The sequence below is a fragment of the Ursus americanus genome, chromosome 7 (assembly GCF_024610735.1).
Source record: "Ursus americanus isolate L20-20 chromosome 7, mUrsAme1.1.p, whole genome shotgun sequence".
In the NCBI taxonomy this organism is placed as follows: Eukaryota; Metazoa; Chordata; class Mammalia; order Carnivora; family Ursidae; genus Ursus; species Ursus americanus.
In genome coordinates this window covers 77,638,973-77,666,715 of record NC_142133.1, presented here as the reverse complement: position 1 = coordinate 77,666,715, position 27,743 = coordinate 77,638,973, and the positions used below count along the sequence as shown (strand labels likewise).

At 52.2% G+C, this 27,743-nt stretch overlaps 2 protein-coding genes across 4 annotated transcripts in view; one reads left to right on the top strand and one right to left on the bottom strand.

Annotated features, from left to right (window-relative positions):
* NTSR2 (neurotensin receptor 2) lies at positions 1-7,047 on the bottom strand. The gene is made up of 4 exons (XM_045775998.2): positions 6,387-7,047; positions 2,200-2,449; positions 1,535-1,625; positions 1-536 (listed from the first exon to the last, which is right to left on the bottom strand). The coding sequence occupies exons 1-4, from the start codon at positions 7,008-7,010 to the stop codon at positions 368-370; spliced, it is 1,134 nt and encodes a 377-aa protein (XP_045631954.1). The 5' UTR covers positions 7,011-7,047; the 3' UTR covers positions 1-367.
* Positions 7,048-14,799: 7,752 nt separating this feature from the next.
* LPIN1 (lipin 1) overlaps positions 14,800-27,743 on the top strand; it is a 130,321-nt gene continuing 117,377 nt past the window's right edge. For all 3 annotated transcript variants that reach the window (XM_045775972.2, XM_045775971.2, XM_045775970.2), the window contains exon 1: positions 14,800-14,957. In XM_045775972.2, the coding sequence (XP_045631928.1) occupies positions 14,880-14,957 (78 nt within the window). In that variant the 5' untranslated portion in view covers positions 14,800-14,879. The remainder of the gene's footprint in view (positions 14,958-27,743) is intronic.

Here is a 27,743-nt window from a genome sequence, read left to right as displayed (position 1 = left end):
TATGGCAGCCAACATTTATTATTTATTACGCACTAGGCACTGTGCTAAGCACTTTAATCTTCAAACAACTCTAAGAGCTGGGTCCTGTTCATCTCCATCACACAGATGAGAAGACCGAGGCTCAGCGTGTAAGTGACTCGTCTGCAGATGCACAGCTGGTAAGTGGCGGGGCCGGGGGTCCAGGTGAGCACATTTGACTGCAGAGCTTGAGTTACTTGTGATAACATCGCTTGTCTGAACGCTGGGTGACCGAGCAGTCAGTGTCTGCTTCGTTCATTCTTCTGTTTCATCCAGGTAGGCGTGTCTGGGGGATTCCCCAGAGCCCCAAGTTGGGTCCATTCGGGTGGGGCTCCAGGGCTTCCGGGGATCATGGCTCCATGCGGTGGTGCTCTCGACACAGGGAGCCCAGGGCTTTCAGGAAGAGTTTTCTGAAGGAGGAGGACACAACGTTGTACAGGACAGGGGTCACCGCTGAACTGACGTAGAAAAGCGTGTTTGTCACCAGGTAGAAGTAGTGATAGAAATTGTAGAGTGTCCTGGAAGAGAAACCCGGGAGGTGTGTTAGAGGACCTGCACCACCTCACAGCATCCAGCCCTTTCTTCTGGAGAAAGCGTCTCTCCTCCAGAGGGCCAGGTGAGGAAGGCCTCTTTTCTGCTATTGGGAAGCGTGGTGCGAATTCGATAAATGGTCCATCAACACCAGCTGCCCTTGGCGGGTGCACTGCACCCAGCCTCTGAGTCCCTGTTTCCCGTGCAGTTCTCGGTCCCCTGCACAGTGAAAGGTGCACCTGCTGATGGACAGGGGCCGTTGCCTAGCCCGCTGAGATGCTGGGAGCCTCGTGCTGTTGGGTGTGGTCCAGGAGATGTGGCTTCACTGAGAAGTGAACGTCCTTCTGAGAAGCCATGCTCCTCGCCACAAGGATTCTCAGCTGTGGGGAGGGCTCTGCATGTGCATTTGTGTGTAGGGGGTGCTGATAGCTCTTGAGGATGAGGCATCTGTTGACACAGCCATTTCCTTGGAGGCTGCGTGGATCTCTCTTCTCTTGGATGTTTGCCTTCCACTTAGGATCAGGGGCATAGTGATTTCCCAAAGAAGACAGGAGATTTTCTCTTTTCCAGTTGTGTCCCAAAAGGCATACATGGTCTGGTCTCTATCCAGGGGACTCTTGTTAGCTCATGGACTCAGTGAGCCTCTGAGGCTTCCTCCCCTCTCCTTGCAATAGCAAGGCCCTCCCCCTGCTCTCCCCCCACCCGTGGACCTCTCCATCCTGTGGTCAGGATGCCCATAGCCCTGGTCACCACTGAGATCTCTCACTCACATGACCTTAGTAGTTCAGGGAAGTTGGTAGAAAATGCCCTGTTCCCCACGCTCAGCTCAGAGAGTTTGAGTGCACAGACTGGGCAGGACCAGCTGGAATGGAAGCCGGAGTTACAAAAGACCCAACAATTGGGAATCCCTGTGGAGAGCATAGACCGTTCCAAGCCCGGCCCAGTGGTCCTTCCCTATGTGCTTGGGTCCCTCCACTGCACCTACCCAGTCCACCCGTCATCGGAAACGTAGCAGTACATGAGCCTGCGGACGTGATACGGCATCCAGCAGACGACATACACAGCCACAATAGCTCCTGCAGAACAGGTGGGGAGGGAGAGAGCAACAGAGAGCAGACATTCCCAGTTATGCAATCTCCAGGGAGGAAGATGCCAAGCTGACCACAGCATTTCCCTGGAACTTGTTCCCAGAATCCAGGGGTTGGAAGGGAACTTTGAGGCTATCTGACACATTTGATCTGGATCTGTAGCCAAACCTGATGTTACCCTGGTGTCTGGGTGAATACCCACTTTAAACCCCACCTGTACACTGACATCCTTCTAGAAACTTCTACAACCTCTATAACCTCCTCCTGACCACCAGAATATACTCTCAAATCAGGGCTAGATACTCCCACCTGATTGTCTAATTGTAGAGACAACTGAACTTAAATGTCCTCTGCCTCATAAAGCCTTTTCTGTTCTTCTTCCTGATCGACTGATGGTCCACCATCCATCTAGCACTCAAGTCGTAAGCCAGATAGTCTGTTGATTTTTCCATCACCCCCAGATCCAGTCTATTAAAAAGCTCTTCCTTAGCATCTCCTGATTCCTCCCTCCTCACTGGAGCCCTAACTCTTCTGCTCAGGGCAGTGTTACTGAGTACTTAACTGAGAACCTGGACGCTGTGCTGGAGACCGCGGAGCCGGCTGGAGTCCTTGTGTCTCACCAGGCTGGCCTGGCCCCCATGGGGGACTGTCCTCCTCTCTTCACTCGTTAGCTCCACGTGGCTGGGGGTGGGGCTGCCTGGGGCAGAAGTGGACGGCACCTGGGAGCAGAGGGCCACCAGGTGGCTCACAGTGACCCCGTTCAGGAAGGCAGTTAATGCCAAGGGGAGCACGAAGGATACCAGCACATTCACCTGTAAAGGTAATTCCATTTCTTATGGTGGTGGCACCAAGGCTCTGTGATGCTCTGGTCATCAGGCTGTGCCCAGGGCCCAGGAATCTGCAGCAGTTGGGGAGGGGATGACAGCAGGGTTACAAGATAAGGTTGAGAAGCTTCTCAGAAAGATGGGAGAGAGCAATAAAAAAAGGAGAGACAACAAGAACATTTGGGATTAGTTGAGGACACTCATTGTCTGAGTAATAGTGGGTTCTAGAAAGCAAATAGAGAAAAGAGAGGGGAGGAAATAATTTTTTAAAATAAACCACATTGAAGAAAGTTTTTCCAAGAGTGAGGGATATAAGCTTCCAGATTGAAAGGCTGCCTGGAGGCTCAGAACCATGGATGAAAATAAGCCCACATCAAGGCACGTTCTTAAGACTTTTAGCACGATGTGGGGAAAGAAGTCCTTGAAAGCTTCCAGAGGGAGAAGACAGGGCACATACAAAGAATGGGAACCAGAATGGCGCTGGACTTCTTTAAGGCAACAGTGGAAGCTGGAAAACAGTGGAGTGATGCTTTACAACTTGTGAGGAATTCTGTGCCCGGCCATCTTACGTTCCATAGTCTGGAACATTTTTAGACATGTAAAATCACACTTTTTTTTTTAACCTTCTGTGGACCTTTCCTCAGGTCACAGGAGGTTATGAGGGCATATGTTCCATCAAAATAAGGTTGTAAACCAATAAAGAGAGACCCGGGATCCAAAAATAGGGTATGAAGCAGAAGAGCAGAGTGATGGAAGATGTCGCTACACACCCAGTTAGATTGGAGCAGGAGAGAGGGGGGCTCCAGGGGCGACTGGAGGAGCAACTGAGAGTTGACCGAATGGGTCTGGACATACTGAAATAGTATTTATACTTCTAGTAGAGGAGTAAAACATGCATGAGAAATAGATCACAGGAAACTAAGCAAATTGAAAAAAAAAAAGACCATTATTGATGGCAAGGAAGTAAAGTTAACACTGGAAAGGAAATATAATAAAAATATATGATGTGGTTCATCCGTGAAGAACGCTTAGCATAGTCACAGTATGTAAGTACTGAGCGTAAGATTATCATACCCTGCCGTAATTGCGCTGGAGGAGTGGTGAGACGTGTGTGGACGCGGGACGAGGAGGGTAGGCATGCAGTGCGAGAGAGCAGACTGCTCTTTCTCTCCAGTTAGAAGACACTGCGTAAAATATCAAAACTGCGAAACCAAGCAGGCATGTTCTTTAGAAATATGTAGGCAAAGAGCAGCAAGAGCTAAGGGTGGACAGTAGCTGCCCCTCAACAAGAGAATATAAATCAAAGTGTGAAGCGGTGGTAAGGGAACAGCTATTTTATGTGTCAAGCCTTGTAATTATTAGTTGATGGTTTTTGACTGATGAGAAACAAGCCTATTATATAAGACCTTGTTTTTTAAATGTTTAAATTTTAAAGTTCAAGGTATATGGGGCGCCTGGGTGGCTCGGTCAGTTGAGTGTCCAACTCTCGGTTTCAGCTCAGTTCACGATTTTGGGGTCGTGGGATTGGGCCCCGCGTCAGACTTGGTGCAGAGTCTGCTTGAGATCTTCCCCCTCTGCTCCTCCCCCTGCTCCTGCTCTCTCTCTCTCTCTCTCTCAAATAAATAGATAAGTAAATCTTTAAAAAATTCAGAGTATATGTGTTATAGGGTTTTTCCTTATTGATTCTGTATGAACATTTTGTTTTAAACTGAACATTTTAAGTTTTTATTTTTTATTTTTTTTAAGATTTATTTGTTTGGGGGGAGGAGGGGGAGGGGCAGAGGGAGAGGGAGAGAGAGAATCCTCAAGCAGATTTTGTGCTGAGTATAGGGCCCCACCACGAGGCTTGATCCCAGGACCCCAGCATCACAACCTGAGCCGAAATCAAGAGTCCGACACTTAATCGACCGAGTCACCCAGGTGCCCCTAAACTGAACGTTTTATTCTTTTACTTTTTTTGTTTTTTTAAAATATTTTATTTGTTTATTTGTGAAAGAGAGAAAGAGTAAACAAGCGAGAGAGAAGGAACAGGGGGAGGGGGAGGGAGAAACAGACTCCCTCCTGAGCAGGGAGCCCGACAACGATGTGGGGCTCAATCCCAGGACCCGGGCTCATGACCTGAGCCAAAGGCAGATGCTAAACCAATTGAGCGATTCAGGCGTCCCTGAACTGAACATTTTAATAGCACTTTAAAATCAGTACAAAATATCTGGGTTGGGTGCTGTACCTTTTTAAGGAGCTATCACTCATGCTTTTTTCTTAATGCATGCGGACAAATCAGCGGCACCAAGACAAAAATAAATCACTAAGTGACAGTCATTTTACTTTGTTGCAGAACCAGGCAGGGTTTTATCAGCAACAACATACTCATTATCAAATTGTAACTTTAATACCAGTCAAGACAGAAATCGAAGGTAAATGTATATTCATAAGCTAGTAATTTTTGGGCACTTTGAAATACAATACAGTTTTTTGTATTTTCAAAAACTATGAGCAATTTTTTGTAGTCAAAAAACACTGATAAATATGGACAGTGAGCGATAAGACACTGAAAAAGAAGGTGGACCGAAATAATCCTAATTTGAGTTTGGTTATTTTGTTAACATGGACTGTATGTCTCAAGTTAAGCATTTTTTAATATACCATTTTTCGAAAAAGGCTCTTACTGTGAGGGAATTGACTACACATAATGTCGCAAGCTCCCCCCTGGCTCATTTCAGTTTCTATCGCATCGGTCAGTTTGCACCACATAAAGTAAACTATGCAAGCAGCATATTCACAGCACAAACCTTGCTTGGCTCTCCCCTCCCCCCCAAAACTCCACTCCATAACAGGTGCAGCCTGGAAGCTTCCACTCTAGTCGGTGAAAACTGGTGGAACTTGGCTACCAAGGCTTTTGAGCCTGTGGTTGCTGGTTCATTGCCATGGCCATACCAGGGTGCAGAAGGGAGCTACACAGACCTAAGGCAGGAGCTGCGGTGCTCTGACTATTCAGCTAGGTCGTTCTGCTGCAGCTCAGAACCTGCTGGGACTCGATGGGTGCTCTAGATATGTGGCTCTGCAGCTGTGATGTGCTTGGATCGTCGTGGTGGAAGGCAACGTGTGGACTGGACCGATGAGGTCTCAGGTCATGACTAGTCGACCTGATGTGGTAGGAAGAGCAGCTCCCACTATTGTCACTATTGTCAATGGGGCCACTCCTTCTGACTGCTCTCTGGAGCCCTGCATGACCAGTTTCATTAGTATCATTACTATTCTGCTTGCTGGTGTGTTTTTGCTTTTGTTTTTGTCTTCTTTATCATCAGGTCCAGATTTGGCCAAGGAATTTGACAATCCACAAACATGTCTGATATAGAAAGTGGATTTTTAAAAATTAGGGATCCTACCTTGTCACTTCTGAGTAATTCCCTATAGTGACCATAGTAAGCAACTTCTGAAGCCAGGCGGAAGGTTTTCTAATCAGGTTTAACTTAAATTTTTCCAAATTCTTGTTAAGGCTACAATTAATACATGTATTTCTTCTGAAATCCTTCATTAATATTAAATATTCAGGCCTCTCTTTTATATCTCCACAAAATCCCATTAAACTGGATATTCTGCAGTGAGGCTGAAGATGGTTAGTTTTGGTGCTAAAAATGTAGAAGGCTGGAGTGGGTTATGAAATCTGTATTTCTACAGCTCCCCCTCTCCCACAGTTCTTATGCCCAGTGATATTTGGTCATCACTCTTGCAACATTGCGAAGAACGCAGACTTCCAGAATTAGTTTTGAATTCAAATGTGGGCTTCTCTTAATGCCTCATCTTTGCCAAGCCTCTACCCAGGTCCTCTGTAAAATGGGGCAGTGAGACCCAAATTTCCCGGGGAAAGGGCGGTCGCGAGTATTCGAAGTGAAAACACAGGCCCTTTAGCCTCCCTCCCCCTTACCTGAATGAAGACCTGGAGCGTGGCGCGGCTCACCAGCACGGTGCACACTCGCGAGGCGGGCTCCGGCTCCCCGCCAGCCGTCTCCAGCTCGTACTTCTGCCCCATGATGATTGCCATGGGCAGGGCGAGGCCGAGCGAGGCGGCCCACACGAGCGACAGCAGGCGGCGGGTCCGGCGCGGCGACAGCAGGCGGCGGGCGCGCAGGGGCTGGCACACGGCCAGGCAGCGCTCCGCGCTCAGGCTGGCTACGCTGAGCACCGTGGTGTAGGCGCACAGCTCGCGCACGAAGTAGTAAGCGCGGCAGCCCAGGTCGCCGAACACCCAGGGGTAGTGGAACCACACGAAGTTGTAGAGCTCCATGGGCACGCTGACCAGCAGCAGCAGCAGCCCGGAGAGCGCCAGGCTGAGCACGTGGTAGCGCAGGCGCCCCGGGGGCCCGGCGCGCCCCTTCAGCACCACGTGCACGGACAGCGCATTGCCCGCCGTGCCCAGAGCGAAGATCAGCGAGTAGAGAGCGGTGAACAGCACCTTGGCCCAGAGGCGCGTGTCCACGCCCAGGCGGGCGTCCAGGCTCAGCACAGGGCCCGGAGTGGGCCTCGGGGGCCGCGGGCTGCTGCTCTCCATCCCGCTCCCGCGGCCGGCGCTCCCTCCCTCTCACTGCGCGGAGACTGGGCGAGCTGCCCAGAGAGGAGAGCGAGCGCCTCCTCCTCTCCACGAACCTCCAGAATGGGAGGACCCGCCCCCCGAAGGATGCCCCTGAGCAAACGCCGGGGCGGGACCAGCCAGCGAATGTAAGCCTGTTGGCTGCCTTTACATTTCTCCGTTCAGTTCAATCCACGGAAGCACTGGGTGCTGGGTGGAAGGTGATACAGAGGGGTTGGGCCTGACTTACCAGCTGCGTGAACTTTAGCAAGTTTTTTAAACCTCTCAACCCATTTCTGCATTTAAAAAAATATTTACGTTGCAGAGGCTCCTTGAAGGTTAAATGAGCCAATCTGTGAGAAAGCTCCAAACCTTCAGTATACATAGGCATCCCATGGGTACCATGCACCTGGGCCGCTTGCGCTGTGCTCCTGTGTGTGTAGTCCCAGAGACAGCTGGTCAAACGCTTGCCAGAACTTTGGCACTTGGCAGCTGTGACTCTTCTTGCTGAAGGGCTGTTCGAACACCACACTAACATCCTCCAGGGATTTCTTTGTCTCTGATACAAGCGTCCTCACGGTATCAGGCTTTCCCAGGCTTTTAGGATGTCATTCCCATGGAGCAGGGTGAGGAAGTGAAAAGAAGTGTGTTAACATGCTTTAAAACCTTTCATTAGTCCCTTTCCTTAACCCTTGTAAATGCCAGAACTTTAGAGTTAAAAGGCCTTTACTTGTCTTGCGCTTAGAACCCCTGATCCTTACTACAGCCAAACCCAGGTCTCCTGATTCTTTGTCTTCGGCAAAGTTGCTATGCTCCACTGATACTTTAATCTTTCAGCCAGATATATAATCTTACAGTAACATCGTGGGCTAAGATTGCAACAAAGGGATTTTTGGGGGACACGATTCAGTCCACAACAAGGAGTCCATACATGAGTTTTAGACAAATTTCTTTGAAGCAAAAAACCTGTATTAATAAATTTTTAACTCTTTACTGGGTTTCGGGTAGCTCAGTAAGGCCTGTAGAATTTGGAAAAAGGCAAGTTCCTGCTTCCCTTTGGAAGACTTCTCCAAGTATTCAGTCTCCCAAGGTCGAGGCTGGAATGGTGGAGAGGACAGTGGGCTTGGGATCAGGAGAGGTGGACAGGAGTCTCGGCTCTGCCATTCACCAGCTCTATGTTCCTGGCAAGCCATCAGCCTCTTTACTCCTGTGAGTTAGAGCACTGAGCAGATAGGAGTCTTCAGGACTGGAGTCCCCCGGCTGTCACTACAGGAGTTCAGCCTTTACATGGTAGGAAGCTCAAAGACAAAGGCAGCGGTTCCTGGTTTTTCATTTGTGGCACTGGTGGGAGTATCCAAGAGGTGAAGGAGGTATGATTACCTTTTTAGGACAGCTCTAGGTAAGCATCCTCTGTCATGTAGAAAGAGGAGAGTTTCCTTGGTGTCTTCAATGGATAAGCCTCTCCAGCCAGGTCAGAGGCAGCCTACAAAATGCGGTTAATGTGGCAGTGAGGAAGAATCAGCACCATTGATTCACCCCGTGGGTTCCCCCTGTGGCCATGTCAGAGGGCTCACAATTTCTGTCTTCACCCAGGAGACCACAGCAGAGTGCCCGACGTGCCCTCTGTTTGTAAGTCTCATTTGCGGTCCTTCTAACCTGAAATACTTCTCAGAGAGTGTATCCACGTGTGGATGCACTGGGCCCATAGCTTGCCTCTTCCATACCCATATGAACCTAATTTTGTCTCTGAATAAAAACAAAACATCCCTTGTGTTAAGACTAGTTTCAGTCTGTATTGGGAGACTCTGACCCCTGATGTCCTCCACTGTCTATGTTAGAATAAAAATCCTGGCTCTCCTGTTGAATGCTAGACGGGGCTAAAGGATTCCACATCTAATTATGCAGCAGGTAACTCAGAACCACTCAGCGCTAGAGAGATCCACCGGGTGTGAGCAGCAGTAGAAGGTCAGCAGTTCTGAGTCCAGGGATGCCAGAGATGGAGAGATGCAGCTTTGGGCTCTCAGGTGAACCATGTAAAGTATTAACGAGGCTTCCTGGTCAGGCCAGAGGGTCACTGAGGCCAGGACCCTTTGCTTGCTTTGTGTGCCCAGATTCCTGACCTTCTTGGCTGATTACTTGCAAGACGCAATCAAAAGGGCATCTGCTATGGACAGCTTTGTGTCCCTCTTCCCCCAATTCATATGCTGAAGCCTACAACCTAGTATGACTGTATTAGGAGTAAGGAAGTAATTAGGGTTAAATGAGGTCAGAAGGGTACGGCCCTGATCCCTTAGGATTAGTGTCCTTACAAGTGGAGGTAGCAGAGAGCTCCCTCTCTTTCTGCTATCTGAAGACACGGTGAGAAGGAAACTGTTTGCCTGCCAGGAAGAGTTCTCAGCAGTAGCCAAATCAGCTGGCACCTTAACCTTGGACTTGCAGCCCCTTGCAGATCTGTGAGCAACTGAATTTCTGTTGTTGGAGCCTCTGAGGTCGTAGTACTTTGTTGTACTAACACAGCTTCCAGTCCCTACGCAGCTTCGGATCCTGATGCCAATCGATGACCTGGAGAGATTATTTGCTACTTGAACCTTGAAAAAAAGAGTTAATTCCTGTTTCCCTTACTCCAGGATTGAGCCATGGTAGGATTTTCTGACTCAGAAAATAGAGTTTACCTTCACAACAACCACAGAGCATGTGTATGTGTGAGAGAGAGATAGGCAGGCATGTGTCTGTGTGCGTGCGCGTACACACACACATATCTTCCCTTCATTATGCATTTCCATACTCGTTCTTCATTCTTCTCTGCTCTGCCCTGAGTTCTCTGTCTTCCACGTGGGTTCAGCCCATGGTGGACAATGAGAAAGTGGGAGGAGAGAGTTGAAGGTATTGTTCCTTTCACTTCCTCCCCGCTGGATTACTGCTGATGGGCCCCCACACTTGGCACCCTCCACCAAAGCTCCTGCAGGGGTCTCCTCCAGCTCCTTCATGTCCTAGCCTTCGACGTCTGCTGTAATAAGTGACAGCAAATGGGATGGCTGCAGACAGTGCAGAGTAATTACCTTACAGTTCAGTAGATCAGAAGCCCAGGTCTGGCGGGGCTCCCATCACAGTGTTGGCAGGGTGTGCTCCTTCCGGAAGCCCTAGCGGAGAACCCGTGTCCTTGCCTTCCGGTTGCTGCAGGCTGCCAGTGCCATTGCCTTGTGGTCTCCTCCTCCTTAAAGTCAGCAAGGTCGTGCCACATTGCTCCCATGCTGCCATTTCTGCTTCTCTCCTGCCTCCCCCTTCTTCGTTTAAAGACCCTGTGATTACATCGGGCCCACCTGATATACACAGCAAGGGCAGAGACTGCGGTGACAAGCAGTGGTGACAGGTGTGCTGAGCTCTGCAGCGGCAAAGCAGGAGGAGTGTCTGGGGCGACTACTCAGGTGATTGTTTGGAGATAATCTGGAACAGTCTCCCCATTTTAAGCCCAGCCAACCAGCAACCTTAACTCCACTGTAGCCTTAATTTCCCTTTGCCGTGAAATGTGACCTCCAGGACGTGACATAGACATAGGTTTTGGGGATTAGGATGTGGACACCTTTGGTGGTTGATGCCCTGCCTCCTACACCTGGGCTCCGGCCACACTGCCCCTCTCCTTTCCCCCAGCCCAGGCTGGCCTTGGCCCCTCCTCTGGCTGGTATTGGTCTTGTCACCGCCCCCTGGCGGTCTTCCTCAACTTTGCCCATATCTTGTCAACAGTCTCGGCTTCCTTAAGGACTCAGCCCAAGGGTCCTGTTTGTTTTCTACTGGGACCTTGATGGATCTAGTGTATGTTCATGATAAAGGACTCTTATCCAAAATACAGAATTCTTCAAGCTCAATTATAAGAAAACCAACAACTGGATTAAAAAATGGGCCAAAGACCTTCGCAGACACCTCAACAAAGAAGACACACAGGTGGCAAGTAAACATATGAAAGATGCTCCCCATCATAAGGCATCAGGGAGATGCAAATTAACACAACCACGAGGTGCCACGACACACCTGTTAGAATGGCGAAAATCTGGAATACTGACAATGCCCAGTGCTGGCGAGGACGGGGGGCAGCAGGAACGCTCGCTCCACCGCTGGTGGGAACGCAGAACGGTGCAGCCACTTTGGAAGACAGTTTGGTGGTTTCTTATAAAACTAAACATACGCTTCCCATACAATCCAGAAATTGCGCTCCTTGGTCTTCATCCGAAAGAGTTGGAAACTTACGCCCACACACAAACCTTATATGCGTACAGATGTTTGTAGCAGCTGTATTCATAATTGCCAAAACCTGGAAACAACCCAGATATTCTTCCATAGGTGAATAGATGAACCAGCTGAGGTCCATCCAGATAATGGAATAGCAGTCAGCACTAAAAAGAAATGAGCTCTCAGGCCAGGAAAAGACATGGAGGGCAGGAGGGATGAGTAGGTGGGACACAGAGGATTTTTAGGGCAGATACTAAAAAGCTAGATCCATGGTAGTATGTGTTTGTCGAAATCAGAGACTGTACCACACCAGTAATGAGCCCTAATGTCGACCACGGACTCTGGGTGATAATGATGTCAGTGTGGGCTCGTCAGTCGTAACAAGTGTACTAAGCAGGGGCCGGGATGATGATAGTGGGGAAGGTATGCATGTATGGGACCACAGTACATGAGAACTCTCTGTGTTTTCAGATCGAATTTGCGGATCAACCTAACCTACTCGAGAAAAATTAAGTTTATTAATGAAAAAACCCCACCTGATGTGACTTTTTCCCATGCTGGGTCCTGGCCACTGTGTGAAGTACCGCTGGAGCCAAAGAGCAGTAAGGCCTGGCCAAGGGGTGACCTGGACCCGCAGGTAAGCTCCCTCCCTGGCACACTTGACGTGCTGGGTGAGGAGGAGTCTCTCCACTTCTTCCTGGCCGGGTGAGCCTCCCTGAGCCTGTCTCCTTTTCTGGGAAAAAGCAAACCTTGACGATTAGAGATGGCGTGTGTGAGCAAATACTAGGCACATGGAAGGGACTCAGACATGTCTGTTTCGACCTCATCCTTTCCCTCAAACGTCAAAGGATGGAAGACTTATTATGGGGTGGACAGATCTGGGAAGGCTCCATGGAGGAAGGAGGTCTGACATGGGCCCAGAAAGTGGACAAATTTGAAAAGGAAGAGAGGAGGGGAAAGGCGTTTAGGGGAAATGGGAATGGAAAAATCCAGTGTTCTTGGGGGCTTAGCAGGTGCCTCTCAGCCTCTGGCCTGGCAGCCTGGGGGATTCTTCACAGCTGGGGGGCACACAGCCGGGGGGAGGTGTCTCAGGGGAAATTCAGCTTGGTCCTGGCCACAGCCCCTTGGGGCACTGATGGAGTCTCAGGAGCTGTAGGGCAGGAAATGATGGAGAGTCGGCAGCTGACGGAAGCCCCCAATAAACACAGGCTCAGTTTCTTCATCTGTAAAATGGAGCTATTAATGCCTACGTCGAAGTTATCGTGAGGATTAATAGTTGCTACTTCTTTTTGAGAGTCTAACCCATGCGAGGTAGGCATTGCGTCAAGGACTCTCCACACACAGCCTCAAGTGTCCCCACAACAACTCTATTTTTATCCTTGTGTTTCCCAGATAAGGAAACAAAGGCTCTTGGAGACTGAGTCAGAATTGCTGCTAAGGGGAGGGTCAGAGCCGGAGCCCAGGTCTGTGGGACTCAGGTTGTGAGGTCTACGCGTCACCCACGGCTTCTGGGCGCCCCGTCTGCGCTCACGTCCCCACTTCTGGGCAGACCGGCCAAGCAAGTGCTGGCTCTCAGCGGCCTGACATTGCAGCGAGACGCGTGTCTGCCGATCTCCGGCCGCTGCCAGCCGCCAGGGCGTGAGCCGCCTGGGCTCCGAGCTCCGGGGACCCTGCCCTGGCTCGTTCCTCCCGGAGCGTCCGCGGGGCTGCGTCCTCCTAATCGATGCCGTGGCGCCGGCCTCCGTGTTCAGAGTAACATCGGTCTGTGCAGCCCTGTACCTCCGTCAGATTTCTGGCTAAACGCTAGACAAGGCCAGGTATAATTACTCACGATCTTATCACTCGTTGGTCATGAGGTTCTTAAAGTATCTTGACGGGATGAATTAAAAATAGTAAGAGTGGTGGTGACCCAGCTCAGTAGAAGTGTCTCAAAGTGTTATTTTCTCCCTTATAGTTAATAACACTCAGGCGTTCAGACTATGGGAGATGGTGGGGGCGGGGAGGCCACCCGGCTCTGAGGCTGTGCGCTCTCTGTACTTCTCCGGGTGAGCAGAGCCAGGGACACCAGGGTGGCCAGGACCGTGGTGACCTGGTTGCGGAGGCCTGGGATCAAGCCCCTCCCTGCTCCTTCCCAGATGCAGCACCTGGGGGAAGCCACTGCCCCCAGAACCCTTTACACGTTCCCCTTTACAGAACCCTTTACAGAAACCCCCTTGCATTAGATAGGACACAGCTTTCCTGTGTTCGAAACTTCACTCTCCCTAGCAGCCCCGCTGGACTCCGTGTGGGTCAGGGTACTCTCTGGAGGGAAGGAGAAAGAGCTGTGAAGAGTGGAGTCGGAGAAGGCTTGGCCAGGGAGGAGTTTCAGAAGTGGGGTTGATCTTTCAATCAGGAGGTGGTTGGCCTTAATGTCAGGGTCACCTGTCACCCGTTGCAGGGACAAGAGGAAAAGCAGAGCTTGGATGGGGGAGTCCTCTGTGGTAAGAGTTGAGTCGGTGAGCCTGACTTGTCACTCTTCTAAAGCCCCTTCCTTTGCCCTGCTGTGCTGTCTGGGGGCCACCCTCTCCCTCTGGGTGGGATCTCGAGGTTCTTGTCAAACCAGGTCAAAGCCCCTGCACCTGCTCCAGCAGCGGGCCCTTTGTTCCCAGCCTTGCCCCGGAACTGCCCCCATTCTATGCTCGCCCTCACACCCTGCTGCAGGTCCCTCTACACCCTGGGCCTCCGTGAGCCCAGCCCATCACCACGAATCCAGGGCTCCTGGTAGGATTCGAACTACATTTCCAGCACCGTATTTGAAGTCAGCCTGGCCGTGCTTTGCCACTTCCTGCTTCGTGACCCAAGGTCATTCTTCAAGCTCCTAAGTTGCGTCTGTAAGCCTAGAGGGTGGCTGTGGACAATATATACCAGAATGGAGTTGGAGTACTTAGCCTGGCGGTGGGGTGGGGGGCAGTATTCGAAACAGGCTGTGCCTGATGCTGCTGCGTGTGATAGAGGGGACAGCAGTGGCTTCTAGGGGAGGGTTCCAGGAACCCAGCCTTCCTGACTCCCCGAGGTGTGCCCAGGCAGCTCGCAGGAACGGGACTGGAGGAACAGAGAGAAAGGATCCCAGGGGTGGGGGTGGGAACTGGTGGTGGAGGGGAACGTGAGCAGGCTCCTCCCGCCCTGCAGGCAGCACTGGATGGACGTGGTCTCTCCAACACCTGCTGTTGTCAGCCCCCCACATCCGCCCTCTAGAGCTGTGTGCCAGGGGTGGGGAGGGGGGAGTTAGTCCATCTAACTGACTGGAGCCAGTGGCCGCCAGCAGGGGTCATGGCTCCCACCCCTGTGCCACTAAGCTCAGGAAGACTGGCCTGTGCTGGGAATCTCTGCATCTTCCAGAAACGGCTCGGGTTGTTTGCTAGCCATTCCCCAGGTGGGAGAGGATTTGCAATTCAACACTCTGCTCTTTTCCTGAGCCTTGTGACTTGGCTGGGCTCCTGGCTGTAAAGGGAAGCCGACTGCTCTGGGCTCCATCAGCCCCCCCTCCCCCCAGCCTCCCAGCTTCAGAGAGGGGGTGAAATCAGCCACGTTGGGACACTGATCTCCTGAGCTGGGTGAGGAGACTGCCAGCATCCCGCAGGCCGGGCCATGGAGGAGCAGGACCGTGGCAGGTCTACCTGGGAGCCCCCGCAGGACAAGAGCTCCCCAGATTCACCATGGTCATGGGTAAGGGCCAGGGCTTGGCCGGCTGTGCACTGCGCACCCCGCTGGGAGCGCTGGTGGGACCGCAGGGACCGTCTGTGCCCAGAGGCGCTCACTTAGGATTGAGGCAATCACATTTCTCCAAATAAGAGGTGGGACCAGCTGCTCCCCAGGGGCTCCTGTGACGTGGAGATGGCATTTATAGAGGAGGTTTTAGAACTTACTTAAGAATTTAAGGGCTTTTTTTCTGTGGTTTGGATGGAAAATGAACAGTGACTGCTTCAATCGTCAAGACAGGGATGCAGGGTGTTTTGCAGGCTTCCTGGCCAGGCAGAGAGCTGGGCACTCATGCTGTCTTCCATGTGCGTGTGGGCAAGGAGAGGCCCCAGTGTAGAAGTGACCTGCCCTTGTGCAGTCATTTAACCATGGTGTCCCGGGGGCTGTGATGTGTGCTGTAGGGCTCCACTGGCCTCCAAAGCCAGAGGTGGTATCATCCTGCCATTTTGGAGCTCACCCTAGATGCCAGGGCTTTGGTTCAAAAGTAGTTATTTTCAGTTAAAGCCCCAAAGCAGGAGTAGAGGGTGCTCAGATAACCCCAAGTAGAAGTGGGCACTGGGGCTGTGGCTTCGGTTAGAATTCATGACTTGCTGTTTCTTCCAGAAGCCGGTGGGTGGAGGGGAGGTTGGCTGCAGTGAGGACAATGTATGAGCCACCCCCCCCACACCCTGAATGGTATCTGGGATGCCCGTGATGCTCTGCTTCTTGTCCTTAGCTGCACAAGGCTGGGGTTGTGCTGGAACTTTCCATGTGCCTTGGAAGCAGAGAGAGTCGGGGCTTTCTGCCTCTGAGGGAAATAGAGTGAGGGGCGTGGCAAGCATGAGGCTGCTGGTTCCCCAAAGCACCTGTCACCTGTCACTTCAGTCACGCGTGCATCCTCAGGGGGGTTCCTTCCCCTTCAGGGGCAACAGGCCCTGCTGGGAACTTGCTGTGAGTGTTCGGGCTGGAATGCAGTGGGGGTGCTGGGCCGAGAAAGGGGGCCCGGGTTCTGCTCCCGCCTCGGCCACCATTTGCAGCTGGCCCCTTGGGTGATTTGTCCATCCAAGGGTGGACAGATGCTGGCAGAAGAGTTCCCCGAGGCCGATCACTGACCCTCTCTCAAGAGGCAGTCCGAGGACAGGAATGGGGCCACCCCCAAGGAGTGCTGTGTAGACCAACAGCACGCACACTCTGATTAAATAGACTGGTTTTGTGGGTAGTTGGAGATTAAGATGGCCATGTCTTGTTTCCATTCCTGGAATGTCTCTCTTACTCAGGGCAGCCCCGTCTTCCGCGAGGGCAGCTCCACTCCCTCATGATGCTCTCCCACATCCCTGACGGGGACCCCTAGTCTCCACAGCTCTGGGTCGCAGGTGTTATTATTGTGGGCATCTCTCTTGTACGGCCCATGCAGACACTGTCATTCCCATTTGACAGTCGAAGAAACAGGCCATGGAGTTGGGACTTGCCCACAGGAACTCAGGGGCTGCTGGAAGGTGGGGACAGGAAGCCTGTCCCCTGGGGCCAGCAAAAGCCCTGTTCTCGCATCCTGGGCACTCTACAGATGGGGTGATCTGGGGACACTCTGACACTATCCGTTCTTTGCTTATAAGTTATATTTCCTGATTATAAAAGCATGTTCATTACAGGAGATCTAGAATATACAACAAGGTGTAAATAAGATAGCGAGATGCCGATCATTCACTGCTCAGGGAGACTGGGACCTTTGTAAACAGCAATCACGCTTCAGGCTCATTCTAGTTAAGCCCCAGAAAGGATTTCAAATCCACCTCTTGTCCTTTTTTATTCCATAACTCTCTTAGGCCCCCCTCTGCCCTGAGTGCTTGATGTGAAAGCCCCAAGCTACATAGCACCTGCTGTGTGACTCCCTTCCTGCGGGTACGGGAGTGGGGAGCTGGGGAGGTGGACCCTGGAGCTGCTGTCCTGGCTCCTGCAGGGTCTCCGCCCCCAGGTGCAGGGTCTGCAGGGGCCCGGACACTGGGCTTGGCGCAGGCTCGTGCCGGTGTCTGGAAGAATCGCACCTGCTGCACTGAGAGCGGCTGCAGCACGGGGACCCCAGGCTGGGTAGCCGGCAGCTCCAGTGAGAGGACTGGCCTCCTTCTGCTGCTGGGGGCACTGAGTCCTGGACTAGGCCGTGGAGGGCAGGGGAGGGCCAAGTCCAAAGTCAGGCCGCAACAACGCAGAACTGGAACGCAAAGCAGGAAGTGGAGGCAGACACTCAGGTGGATTGACTGTGGTGCAGGAAGGCTCAGAAGGAGGCTGCAGTCTGGAGAGCCGGCCAAGCAGGGCGGGAGAGGCCTGAGCTGCCACTGCCAGGGCCGGGAGCCCAGGCTGGGCTGGCTGCTTCTGGGAAGAAGTGGCCCAGCCATAGCAGGGTGTTTTCATTCCTGGGACTGGGGAAGGACAGCTGATAGAGCTGTGAGCCCTCGGGGACACCTGTTAACTTGGCACCATCTACCTGTGGCATTGGCCGTCAGCATTCCCCGGGACTGTGGGCTTGATGTCCAGGCCCTGAGCATAGGCAGAGCCCTGTGGGGCACAGAGGGTTGGGTGAGACCTGGTCTCTGCCCGCAGGAGGTCGGGGCAGAATGTGAGTGTGTGGGCCTGCTCTCCCCCAGCTGCCAAGTTCACAGGAGCACGGATCAGGAGCAATTCCAACTGGCAGGGCCAGGGAAGGCATCTCAGAAGCTGGCATTGGAGCCAAGCCTTGGAGGAGAGTAGGGTTTCAATAAACAGAGCACAGGGGGTGGGGTGGGGGGGACTGGGGGGTGGAGCCTTCTAGACTGAGGGCTCAGAGTGAAAGAAGGCTGGGTTTTGAGAGGACAGGGCGTTCTCCTCAAGCTAAGTCTGCAGGTTTTGTTCCTCAAGGGAGTTGACTGGGGATTTTATTACTCCTTAGTGGGGGTGGGCTGGTACCCCTCTTGTTGGTCAGGCACCCCGGCTGTGAAACAAGCAAACAGTGGCCAAATATGTGGGACCCAATGTGAAACCAGTGTGTGTGTGTGTGTGTGTAGGAGCCATAGGGCCTGGGCTCAAGCCCCAGTTTTGCTACTTACAAGTTTGGATTTCCTGGGGCCTTAGTTTTCTCATCTGTATAATGGGGCATATGATATCTAATAATATAATACTCACAGGTCCTTGGTAAATGGAGCTATTAATGGTAATGACACTAAACCTGAAAAAAGATAGCCTGTAGTCACAGGTTGGGCTGCAAATATCATGTTGAAGAGAAGTCAGATCATTTACGCTTGGACCGTCGGTCTTAGTAAGCAGTGTAAGGGAGAAGGACACAAATCCAGACCCCTGGGTCTCCTGACAGGGAGGAGAATTTGGGGTGTAGTCTTCATCCAGGTGTTTTAGCTTGGCATTCAAGGCTTCCCCAAAGCTGGCCTCCCTTTCCTTCTCTTGGCTGTGTTCTCTGTTCTCAAGTGTTGCCCACCAAGTGCATTTCTTCAGAGGTGCTGAGCCAGTCGAGTTAGCTGGGTCTTCGGGGAGGTTATCACTGGGAACCCAGACCCATTCTGCCACCTCCAGCCCCGCTGGGGTCTGGGCCTCAACTGCCCACAGTATATGTTTGCTGCCTGGGCTCCTTTGACAATGCTGACTGGAGGCCTAGACAGAGGCCAGACAGTACCCCCCCACGGTCCCTTTTTTTCTGGGATTTCTGGGGCCCAAGCCCCTGATCGTGGGTGGGACATAGAAGGACAGAGTCAGGGAAAGGGTCCACCTCTCCCCAAAGCCCCAGCCGACCTGAAACACCTGTTTGCTCACTCAAGAGGCTCGGGTGGGCCTGAACCCTCCCAGGCTGGTGTGCGTGGATGGGGGAGAAGGGCAGAGAGAGAAACTGCAGGAAGCAATCCTCATAGCCCTCCCTCCTGGGGAGCAGAGCTCTGGCCGTCTTGTTCCTTCTCTCAGGGTCCCAGGCACCCCTCCATCCGTCCCTCAGGTGGATTGGTAGGGGAGTTCGGAGTGCCCCCTGGAGGCAGCACTCTGCCATTACAAACAGTGAAACCACCAACCCTCCTGTACAGCCCAGCGTGTGACCGGTGTGACTTTTACTAGTGAAGAGAAGTTAGGATGAATGTCGCAGCTCAATGGTGCACAAGGCCAGCAATCACTGGGTCCAATCCTAATTCCTCACCATCGCATTTTTTTGCGATTTAACTCCTTGCAGCAAACTGCTGTCTGCATGCATTCCGCATCTTGCACAGAGACACGCACAGTCCCTCTTTGAACCCATTGCCATCCTACTCACCCTTTGAGGCCCGATTCCAATGCCACAATCTCTGTACAATTTCACTTAGTGGTTGAGGCTGCCCGCCCCCCGCATTAGGTAGTACTTGCATATTATCCACCCCGTGTTTCCGCGTGTTTCTGACGGAGACTGATTTGTTTCCCTTTATGAAATCAGATTTGCGGGGCGACAAGGCCTGGACACTGCTTTGAAAATCTGACTGCAGCGAGCACCTTCCCCTCTCTGCCTGTTATGTTCAGTACTTACTTACCTGTCTCCTCTCTCCTGCTGAGCTGGGAGCTCCCCAGGGCAGGGAGGGTGTCTCCGTCTTGGTGTCCCCGCAGCCCCGAGCGCAGTGCTGTGTCAGCCTGGGTCAGTCGGGTTTGCGTCTGTTGTCCTGATGTAATCATGTATCGCAGCCCCTTTTGCTCTCAGAAGTGTCTAGAATGGAATGATCACCCTGCCTGGCACATACCTGTAAGACCACACCTGTGCCTGGCTTTGGTGCAGTCCCCTAACCCACAGCTTGTTCCCAAAGGTCCTTGCTCGCTGTCACTCAGGGGACCCCTTCCCCTCCCCCACCCCTCTGATCAGGGCTGGAGCTGGGTGGGGGCTTTTTATGGTGGCGACATGTTTCATGCAAAAATTAGGATTTCAAGTCAGTGCGACAGGCAGAAACTGTGTGGTCCGTTAGGATGTGGGTCCCCTGCAGCCACCATCCCTGGGCACGTCAGCAATGATGTTTAGGGGAAGAGGTTCAACTGACTCCCTGTTTGGGTTCACAGCCTAGCTCTTGGGCTTGCTGGCTGGTGACTGACCTTCTGTAGCCCCGTTTCTTCATCTGCAAAATGGATTTCCTGCGCCTAAGCGGGTTAAAAGCTGTGAAGCCCTTGGTATGCACGTAACTAGTGTTGTCTCTTATCAGATGCAACACGGGCCTGTTTTCTGGAGCCTTGAAACAGATTTCTATTCCTCCCACGAAGCCTGGCACGGGGGCTTCGTGGCACAATGTGGTGGCTCTCCTTGAGCCTTATACTTACATCTGGAGGGTGAGCTGTTTACTCCATGAGACCCACCGGGGAAGCGAGACAGTTGGGCAAATAGCAGCTCTATACTTTCTATTCCAGACCTTTCTGGGGAATTACCCCCTGGAGTGAAAATGGCAAGAGGAATCGCCATGCACCCTTGAAATTATTACTGTTTTTCCTTCCCTCCCTATTTTGCCAACAGTATATATAGCTGAATGCATTGAAATTGAAAGTATGTATATAATGAGGGTTCCACTCTTTGTCAACAAGAAATGTATTTTTTTTTCTTTTGCTCATGTTTATGCACTATTGAGAAGCAATATGCTGGGGAGCCCAAGAGTCGTAGACTCAGAATTTGGAAACTGGGGTGCAGCCCTAGCAATCCATGACTAGGTATGTGACCTTGGACAAGGTCACTTCGTTAGAGACTCCGTTTCCCTGCCTGGTCCTGGGAGGCTCACTTGAGTTATGGGAGTCACAGAACTTTGCAAACTGTGGAGCCCCTCCAGATGTAGTCTACACCTCAGGGATCTGCTGTGCGCTCGGCCCTATGCACGCTGTAGGACAGCAGATGGGGTCGAATTTGAAGGAAAGGCTGCGAGCTGAGAACTACATGAAATAATGTGCATCATGTAACGTGAATCACATCTATTTTTATGGTTCTGATATTTTAAAACGTGAAACGATGTGACCGAAAGCCCGAGAGAAGGGGCTGAGCAGGCATGCTCCCCATGGTGAGGTCCGGACCCAGAGGGCTGGTCCGTGAAGAGCCGGGAGCCACCAGCGGCTCAGGACGCCAGCTCGTGGTGGCAGGTGGGCCTGGAGCTGAGCTGCAGGGGTGGGAATGGGGGCCGGGAAGAAAGCAGGGGAGAACAAGAGGTCTGGGCTGACTTGTGATTCGGAGAGCCGCAGGTGCACACGTCTGGCTCTGCGGGGGAAGGAGGAGCTGGGCACGGCCGCCCCTCCAAGTGTGCCCAGCACCTGTCCCGCCGCCCATTCCCACCTTGATGAAGCTGCTCTCAGCCTCCCTGCTCATCCCTGAGCCCCCACCCAGCTCCAGCCCTGAGCAGAGGGGTAAGAGAGGCACTGGGACCCCTAAGACAAGGACCTTTGGGAACAAAAGGTTCTTTGTCTTTACCCTTCGACCCTGCTTGGCTAGCTTGTTCTGCGGGTAGATGGGGCGGGGTTTAGACCATCCCTTAGTTTTCTCCCAGCAGCCGCATGACAAAGGTACTCGAAGGAGCTGTGCAGAAAGTATCAAGGCACTGACAACTCAGTGGGGACGGTACAGTTTGTGAAGCACAGGCCGGTGTCACGCTGGCGCTCAGGGACCTGAGCAGTGACGCTGGATCTGAGTCGGCCTCCTGAGCTGGAACTCCCACCTTTTTCCAGAGCCAAGAATGCCTGTGACGTCTGCGGGAGCAAGGGCCGGTCGGGGCACATGACCGTCTTGTCTTTTTGTTCAGGGAGGAGCCACTGTGACGCAGAGCTGGGGGGCTGGGGCGGAGCTGGGGTGAGCGGGTGAGCTGGTGCCAAAGCTTTCAGTGAGGCTCGGTGAAAGAAGAGCAGATAATGTTGTGTGGCACATATGCTGATGGGACTTTTTCCTGGGGAAGATTATTATTTATTGTGAGAGAACGCATATCCCATTTGGGGGATGTTAAGGTATCTTTCTTTTATGAAAACGATTATAATAGTATATGCACTTTCCTTCCTTCCTTTTTTTTTTTTTATGAGTGAGAGTGGGGAATGGGGAGGGGAGAGGAAGAGAGAGAGAGAATCCCAAGCAGATTCCCCACCCAGTGCAGAGCCTGATGCGGGGCTCGATCTCATGACCTGAGATCACACCTGAGCTGTAACCAAGAGTCGGTTGCTCAACCGACTGAGCCACCCAGGCGTCCCTCCTTCCTTCTTTCTTAAGAGAAGAGGTTGACAACTGTATGTCAGTTACCACCCGTGCTCCCCCGAACAAACAGTAAAAGATTATTGTCTTCTCATTCCTTTGTTCGTTCTGGTAATAAATATTCATGAGGTTTCTGCCACGTGGTAGGCGTCCTTCTAGGCCCTGGCGGTGGAGCAGTGGAAGAACTAGCCAATATCCCTGCCCTCCTAGAGCTGACATTCCAGGTGGAGGAGAAAAGAATGAGCAAATGAATAAGTAAAACATGTGCCAGATGGAGAGGGGGTGATGGGGGACTGGAGCCAGTGGAGGGGACAAGATGGGAGAAGGATGTGGCTTTAAGGGAGAGGTCAGCGCAGGAGCCCCCCTCCCTGGAAGGTGATGCTTAGCACAGCCTGGAAGCAGGTGAGGGAGTGAGCAGAGCGCACAATAGGTGTCCAGGCCCTGAGGCCGATGCTTCTAGGCCCATTTGAGGAACTGCGAGGAGGCCAGTGTGTCTGGAGCAGAGAGAACGGAAAGAGGAGGATCTCACGTCAGAGCCCCCCTCTCCCCATCTGAGCCAAAACACCATAAAGGCATTGCCCGATGAGACAGGAGCTCATGGGGGACTTGGGGCTGCCTTGGACCGTGCACATGATGGGGACCAGGCTCCTGCCCTGGGCTGGTGGGACCAGCTCAGAGGCTAATTCCAGTGGTTGCAGGGGAGGAGTGAGAAGGGTCTGGAGTGGAAGCCAGGGAAGGTCTAGGCTAGAAATGTAACTTCAGTCTCTGAAGTAGAGAGTTTAAGAACCCTTGACCAGGTGCAGCCCCTCATTTCGCTGATGGGGAGACAGCCCCGCAGAGGGTCGTGTCATGTTTTCTAAGACTAAAATCCTAGTTTCCTGAGCTTTCGTGCAGGAAAAGTATATAAATGCACTTTGAACTTTCTCTTTGCACCTGTATTCGGAAGACCCTTGGTCTTGTTGCTTTTTCCAGATGTTTCCCTCTGTTTCCCGTCTCTTACTCCTTTCGTTCCTTGAGCTTTCTCCCCATACCTATGCTTATCCAAGCCCATTTCTTGGTTCATGGTTTACGCTCAACTAATAGAGAATCTGGGGGAGAGATCGCCACCGCCAGTGGCCTGCTGACCCTTCAGGGTCTTGTCCAAATGCAGCTTTGCCTTGAAACCCCAGCTGGGAGTGATGCCTCCATTCTCAACCATCAGCTTCCTTTTGGAACACACTAACTTTCACCGGAGTTATGCCAAGACTGGTCCCCACCTGCCCCTGGCCCCGTCACAGAGCAAACGCTTGGCATTTGTGGAAGAGGGTGAATGAGCGAAATGACAAGGTGAGCCCATCCGAGTCTTTATCATTTGATGGTGAGCTTTTGCCTGGCCTGGTCTTCACTTATGTGCCGAGACCCCCATCCTCCTTATCCCATTTTAGCTCTGAGATCGTCCACAGCCATCAGGTTGCCCTCTGGGGAGGCACTGCCCATTGTGGGTGGGACGCACTTGGAGAGGGAGGAAGCACAGCTCACGGAGGCCCCAGGAGGAACCCAGAGGTGGCTCTGTAGTTAGTCCCAAATGGGAGCTGAAGACCAGAAGGTTAGGACGGATGGACTCTGGGAAAGAGACAGGCTGGTGCCGGAGTGTCTGGCCCAGAGGAGCCCCTCCCGAATGCCTGAGGCTGGTGGGTATTGGCCGGAGAACAAGTATTGTGTGGTGTGTTTTATGGGCAAGCTGGTCTGATTTAAAGGCACAGAATTGGGGTGGACGGTCCCGGCCCAGGCGCCCTGAGCAGAGCGCTTGCCCACCAGGAAGATCAGACCCATCCCCTGCGGGTGAACGAGAGGACACCTGTGCCTGAGGCTCCGTGGGCTCAGAGGCCGTCCTCCTGTCATCGTCTTCCTGTGTCTTCCCTCCCACGAATACGTGCCTCACGGGGTGTGTGGTTGGAGGGTGCATCTGTGGGCACGAACTGATACGGCTCCAGAGAGCCTTGTTCCTCAATGTCCCCTGGGGCCCTGGCTGCCAGGGGGCAGAGCTGCGTTTAGTGCTCAACTGCAGGATTATGCCCCAGGCTAGATTTCAGGAATAATCTCTGTCCCCTCCCCTCCTTGTAAATCCTGCTCCGTTTCACCGCTTTTGATCTGTTTTCAAACAGTTCTATTACTTGGTGTTTTTTTCTTTCTAAGCCGCTTGAGTTCCTTTTTGGATTTGATAAGAAATGTAAGCCGTTCATAACCAAAAGTTTGGAATAAAATTACCTATTATTTTTTTTTAAATATGGGACAGGACTGGCACGAAAGCAGGGTGTTACTGGACCTTATGGGGACGTGACTGCTGACATCCCTGGTCGGGTCAAGGGTCTGGAGCCGGGGCTCCGAAGGGGCAGAAGGATGTGCCGTCTCCTGCAGCAGCCCCAGCCAGGCGGGACAGGAGGGGCTCACCCGTGAACTTCCGAGGACTTGATTGTTACTAGGGTGAAGACAGAGCAGAATTGTATTCATAGGAGAGGAGCATCGAGAATTTGAACAGTCCGGGGTCTGGGTTCTAGGCTCGGTGTGTGGCTCTGGGCAGGGCTGCTCTCACTGGGGCAGTGACCCCCCCCCCCCCGGGGCTGTCTGCAGCTTACACGAGACTTTGCGTGTGCAATCGCAGGCATGGGTGCCCGCCCTAAGGTAGCCTTGCTGTCGTTCACGGGGGAGGTTGCCTTCATCGGGCACTTTTGGAAAACGAGGCAAGGCAGGGCTGCTGCACAGCCTTCTGAGATCTGTGGGCTGTCGGGCCCTGGCTGAGGGGCACGTGGGAGCTGAAAGCCAACCTACACTTCGCTCCCCAAGCCTGCGGGGCTCTGGGACTGAGGCTGGCTGGCACCGTCGGGAGGGAGGACGCCTTTGTGAAATCTGTTCATCCAGAAGGGTCCTTCTCGTTCACGCTGCCGAGGGGCTCGGGGGCCACCTGTGACCCGGGAAGCGGCCTGAGCACGATTTCCAGCACCTGCCCGCCCCCACCCGGAACGCTCGCAGGCAATGAGAATATTGCAGGCCCTTCCCTGTGCTTGGAATAAACATGGGGTCCCTGGTGCCGAGATGGTGAGCTTGGGGCCCTCCCAGCTCAAGCTCCCTGACCTCGCCCCACGCCAACCGTCTTCTGCTCAGCCCCGCCCTCCCTCCACGGCCACCCGTGGGCTCCATGAGGTGCAGTCTGAAAAGCTGGAGGCCCACTCGACCACTCTGGAATCACAGGCTGGAATTTTTTTTTAAATTTAATTTAATTTAGTTTAATTTAATTTTTAAATAAAGATTTTATTTATTTATTTGACAGAGAGAGAGACAGCCAGAGAAAGAGGGAACACAGGCAGGGGGAGTGGGAGAGGAAGAAGTAGGCTCTCATCGGAGGAGCCTGATGCGGGACTCGATCCCAGGACGCCGGGATCACGCCCTGAGCGGAAGGCAGACGCTCAACGACTGAGCCACCCACGCGCCCTGGAATTTTTTTTTTTAAAGTCAGCTCCATACCCTCAGCCTGTCGCCCAGCGTGCAAGGCTTGAACTCACAATGACCTGAGATGGAGAGGCAGTTGCTTAACTGACTGAGCCAGCCAGGCGCCCCATCACAGGCTGGAATTTTTTCTGGAGCAACAGGGAGTATCAGTGTCCAGGCTTCAGATGGGTGGACTGAGCCTTGCCGTATGGCCGCGGCTGGGAGGACCCTGTTTCCATGCCCTGTTACAGCCTTCAGGCCGTGCTTATTCCTCCTTTACCCCCTAAAAGAGCACCCTCTGTAGGGAGCATTGAACTGCTGTCAGCTGGTGGTCCGGAAAGACCCCCCTTCCCTAGGGGGCGCTGTCATACTAGGGACCTGGGACAGGCACTTGGGCAAAGATCAGGTCCCCTCTGCCCCATGCAAATGGGGAGCAAATGAGAAATGAGTTACTACATAAAACATTTTCTGCCAACAGTGGGAGAGTTCTGTTGAAATTCTTGAGTGAATTCTCTTCATCTAAGGACACGGTGATTTGAATTTCAAAGTCATTCAAAATAAAGGCAATGGGGACTTGGCGAGTTGGTGTCTTCCCCTGATTCGACCTAGGCAGAAACTGAGTTTATTAATAGCCGTTTGGTAGACACTTCACAACTAATGGTGAAGCAAGACGGGATCAGGTTTCTGGTTTTTATCCAATTAGAAATGCCCAATGGGTTAGAGGTCACCAGATGGAAACAGAGAGAACAGTAAGTCTTGCACGGTGAACACTGAGCAGCTGCCTGGTGTAATAGCACTTCGCAAACATTAGGAGTTATTCCCAGTTTATAGATAAATGAAAGAGCTTTCACGGTGATACGTGTCCAGGTGTATTGTTGTTGCTGAGTGCTTTTTATATGCTAGGCACCTGTGAAGCATTTCCCCTTCTGTCTTATCCATCCTCCTGAGAACCACGTCAGTGGATTATTAGCCTCAGTTTACACCCAGGGGAGCTTAGAGAGATTACAACCAGCGGTGAAACAGAAATTCCAGCATGGGTGTCCTGCTAAAAAGACCCTGGTCTCTTCTCCCAGCCCACGTGTCTCTGCTTAGCCCTGATGCCGGCCTGGAGCTTGAGTCTCCAGCGGCGACCATCTCACTTGAAGGCTGGTCACTTTCCAGTGAATCCTAGAGCCTGGTGCCTCTTCGACGTGACGGTGGATGGGGTGGGGAGTAGCAGGAGACACTGCTCGCCGTGGGCCTCGCCCTTGGAAACTTTTTGATGAAGGAAGAGGCTCGCATGTTGGATTAGAAGAGGCCTTGCTAGCTGGTCATCCGATGTAGCCTCACACGCAAAGCTGGCCTCACAGGGGTCTTATAGTCGCTCTCTGTCCCGGGCATTAGAGTCACGGACCTCCCAAATAATACAGAGTACGAACCTACGGGTTTGGGTTCAGGCATCTCTGTTTTTCTTAGAAGTTCTGCTGGTAATTGTGCTGGGGGCTGAGACATAATTCCCATCACATTAGGCTCTCAGGCTTTCACCAGAAGGTCACACCTTTGCCCCTTATTCATGATCTTCCCTCCCGAGTTCTTTGTCCAGAGAGTTCTTACTTGTCCTTCAAGGCCCAATTTCCTCTTCTGCCTTTGGAGACCAAATGAATTCCACCTTCCTCTGGTGCCTGTTGTCATTGGTGTCCATCAGTCTAGGTGCTTGCTTCACGGTGTTGATTGGTTCTACAGCACTTTTTTCTTTTTCTCTCCTGGGGTATGAACTTCTTAAGAACGGAAATGGTGCTATACAGATCTCTGTTCTCCTAGCATCTACCAGGCTCTGGGTGCGAGAAGAGGCTCAGTAAATGGAAGTGGGAGGTTGAGCATTGTCACCCCGTGATCTTAACTGGACCCTCTGATGCTTGCCAAAATCAGCTCTCTCTCTAATATATTAAATACATATTAATAAAATAAATGTCTAATAAATATAAGTAAATGAATATATGTAGTAAAATATTATATGTAAATATAATACATAAACACATGTAATATATACTTATATATAACATATTTTATAATAAACAGAAATATATATGTATACATATATATTTATATGTGCATATGTATATATAATTTTTTAGGTGACTATG